This window comes from Corvus brachyrhynchos, unplaced genomic scaffold (assembly GCF_000691975.1).
Source record: "Corvus brachyrhynchos isolate BGI_N302 unplaced genomic scaffold, ASM69197v1 scaffold2690, whole genome shotgun sequence".
Classification (NCBI taxonomy): domain Eukaryota; kingdom Metazoa; phylum Chordata; class Aves; order Passeriformes; family Corvidae; genus Corvus; species Corvus brachyrhynchos.
Window position 1 is genome coordinate 3,798 of NW_008235830.1, and position 3,537 is coordinate 7,334.

General features: G+C 42.9%; 1 protein-coding gene across 1 annotated transcript in view; it reads right to left on the reverse strand.

The window, feature by feature from the left end:
* Positions 1 to 865: 865 nt before the first annotated feature.
* Positions 866 to 3,537, reverse strand: part of LOC108445059 (nicastrin-like) — a gene marked incomplete at its 3' end in the record, with an annotated part of 3,181 nt that continues 509 nt past the window's right edge. The window contains exons 2-3 of the mRNA XM_017727673.1: positions 2,142 to 2,260; positions 866 to 1,051 (exon numbers count right to left, since the gene is read on the reverse strand). Of these exons, the coding sequence (XP_017583162.1) occupies positions 866 to 1,051; positions 2,142 to 2,260 (305 nt within the window). The remainder of the gene's footprint in view (positions 1,052 to 2,141; positions 2,261 to 3,537) is intronic.

Sequence of the window (3,537 nt, forward strand, 5' to 3'; positions counted from 1 at the left end):
TTTTTTTGGAATTTTTAGTGGGGTTTTTTGGAATTTTTTTGGAATTTTTAGTGGGGTTTTTTGGAATTTTTTTGGAATTTTTTGGAAATTTTTGGCATTTTTAGTGGGGTTTTTTTGGAATTTTTTGGGGGTTTTTAGGGGTTTTTTTTTGGAATTTTTAGTGGGGTTTTTGGAATTTTTTGGGGATTTTTAATGTTTTTTTTTGGAATTTTTGGGGGATTTTTAGTGGGGTTTTTGGAATTTTTTGGGGATTTTTAGTGGTTTTTTTTGGGATTTTTAGTGGGGTTTTTTGGAATTTTTTGGGAATTTTTAGTGGGGTTTTTTGGAATTTTTTTGGGATTTTTAATGGTTTTTTTTGGAATTTTTTGGGGATTTTTAGTGGTTTTTTTTGGGATTTTTAGTGGGGTTTTTTGGAATTTTTTGGGAATTTTTAGTGGGGTTTTTTGGAATTTTTTTGGGATTTTTAATGGTTTTTTTTGGAATTTTTTGGGGATTTTTAGTGGTTTTTTTTGGGATTTTTAGTGGGGTTTTTTGGAATTTTTTGGGAATTTTTAGTGGGGTTTTTTGGAATTTTTTTGGGATTTTTAATGGTTTTTTTTGGAATTTTTTGGGGATTTTTAGTGGGGTTTTTTGGATATTTTTGGGGATTTTTAATAGGTTTTTAGGAATTTTTTTGGGATTTCTTGGAATTTTTTGGGGATTTTAAGTGGGGTTTTTTGGGATTTTTAGTGGGGTTTTTTGGATTTTTTTTCCCAGCTCCCATTCCCAGCCCCATTCCCTCCCCATTCCCATTCCCAGCTCCCATTCCCAGCTCCCATTCCCAGCCCCCATTCCCATTCCCATTCCCATTCCCTCCCATTCCCGCCCCATTCCCGGCGGGAAGCAATTCCCGCTTTTCCAGGCACCTCTTTGATCACTTGGGTCTCGTTGGCGTCTTCCAGGAGGAAAATGGGGAAGGGGAAATCCTCGTAGGAGAGGCCGCTGCCCGCGGGGTTCCAGGCGCTGCCGTTGCAGTGCGAGAACTGGGGGCCGTAATCCTGGGAATAAACGCCTGGAAAAGAGGGAAAGTGGGGAAAAACGGGGGAAATGGGGGAGAAATGGGGGGATAATGGGGGGAAATGGGGGAATAATGGGGAACAACGGTGCAAAAATGGAGAAAAATGGTGAAAAAAGGGGGGGAAATGGGGGGGAAATGGGGGGGAAATGGGGGAAAATGGAGAAAAAATGGAGAAAAAATGGAGAAAAAATGGAGAAAAAATGGAGAAAAAAGGGGGAAAATGGGGAAAAATGGAGAAAAAAAGGGGGGAAAATGGGGGAAAATGAGGGAAAATGGTGAAAAAATGGAGAAAAAGGGGGGAATATCAGGGAATAATGGGAGAAAATGGGGGAATAATGGGAAACAACGGTGCAAAAATGGAGATAAATGGTGAAAAAATGGAGAAAAAATGGGGAAAAATGGGGGAAATGGGGGAAAATGGGGAAAATGGGGGAAAATGGTGCAAAAATCCCGAAAAAGGGTGAAGAATGGAGAAAAAATGGAGAAAAATGTGGAAAAACGGGAAAAATGGGGGAAAACGGTGCAAAAATAGAGAAACGGGGGAAAATGGAGAAAAAATGGAGAAAAAATGGAGAAAAAATGGAGAAAAAATGGAGAAAAAATGGAGAAAAAATGGAGAAAAAATGGAGAAAAAATGGGAAAAATCTGAGCCTGGAGGGAAGAATTGCGTAATTTCGGGATGGAACGGGATCTTAAGGATAATCTGGGACAGCTTCCACCATCCCAGGTGGATCCAAGATGGATTTGGGATGAGGAATCCATGGAATTCCCTGGGCCAGGGCCCCCTGACCCTCACAGGGAAGGATTTCTCCCAATAATCCCACCTAAAATTCCCATCTTTCTCTCCATTCCCGCTTTTCCCGGCACTGCATCCTTTGGGAAAAATCCCTTCCCAAGGAGGTCACTCCAAAGCTGAACATTCCCAATTTTCCAGCCTTTTTTCCCAAGCCGGATCCCAAATTTGAGATTCCAATTTCCCTCCCATTCCCATTTCCCTGAAATCCTTGGAATATCCCCCCCAAGCCCAGCCCTTTTCCTGCTTTTCCTGCTCCCAGGCAGGGAAGAACTGGGAATTTTTCCTCACCAAATCCATCGTTGGGACACTTCAATCCCGGGGAAAATCCTCCGGAAGGGGCGGGCGAGACAGCGGCCACGGCCAGGCCGGAAATCCGGGGATTTCCCTTCAGCCGCATCAAAACATCCCTGGAGAAGGGAAAACAGGGCTGGAATCAGGGATTTATCCCTAAAGAACGGAAATCCAGGGAAAAAGCAAGGAAATGAAGGAAAAATCCCGGGGTTTTGATGTGGGAAGGGCCCAAAATGCTGGAAAATCAACAGGAAGGAAATTCCAGGCTGCAAATCCGGGAATTTCCCCTCAGCTGCATCAAAATCTCCCTGGAGAAGAGAAAACCAGGCTGGAATCAGGGATTTATGCAGGAAAAGGTGAAATTCAGGGAAAAACCAAGGAAATGAAGGAAAAATCCCAGGGTTTTTATGTGGGAAGGGCCCAAAATGGTGGAAAATCAACAGGAAGGAAATTCCAGGCTGCAAATCTGGGAATTTCCCCTCAGCTGCATCAAAATCTTCCTGGAAAAGGGAAAACGGGGCTGGAGTCAGGGATTTATGCAGGAGAAAGTAAAATTCAGGGATAAATCAAAGAAATGAACAAAAAATCCCGATATTTTTATGTGGGAAGGACCCAAAATGCTGGAAAATCAACTGGAAGAAAATTCCAGGCTGCAAATCCGGGAATTTCCCCTCAGCTGCATCAAAATCTCCCTGGAAAAGGGAAAACAGGGCTGGAATCAGGGAATTATGCAGGAAGAGGTGAAATTCAGGGAAAAACCAAGGAAATGAAGGAAAAATCCCGGGATTTTGATGTGGGAAGGGCCCAAAATGCTGGAAAATCAACAGGAAGGAAATTCCAGGCTGCAAATCTGGGAATTTCCCCTCAGCTGCATCAAAATCTCCCTGCAAAAGGGAAAACAGGGCTGGAATCAGGGATTTATGCAGGAAAAGGTGAAATTCAGGGAAAAACCAAGGAAATGAAGGAAAAATCCCAGGGTTTTTATGTGGGAAGGGCCCAAAATGGTGGAAAATCAACAGGAAGGAAATTCCAGGCTGCAAATCTGGGAATTTCCCCTCAGCTGCATCAAAATCTTCCTGGAAAAGGGAAAACGGGGCTGGAGTCAGGGATTTATGCAGGAGAAAGTAAAATTCAGGGATAAATCAAAGAAATGAACAAAAAATCCCGATATTTTTATGTGGGAAGGACCCAAAATGCTGGAAAATCAACTGGAAGAAAATTCCAGGCTGCAAATCCGGGAATTTCCCCTCAGCTGCATCAAAATCTCCCTGGAAAAGGGAAAACAGGGCTGGAATCAGGGAATTATGCAGGAAGAGGTGAAATTCAGGGAAAAACCAAGGAAATGAAGGAAAAATCCCGGGATTTTGATGTGGGAAGGGCCTCAAATGGTGGA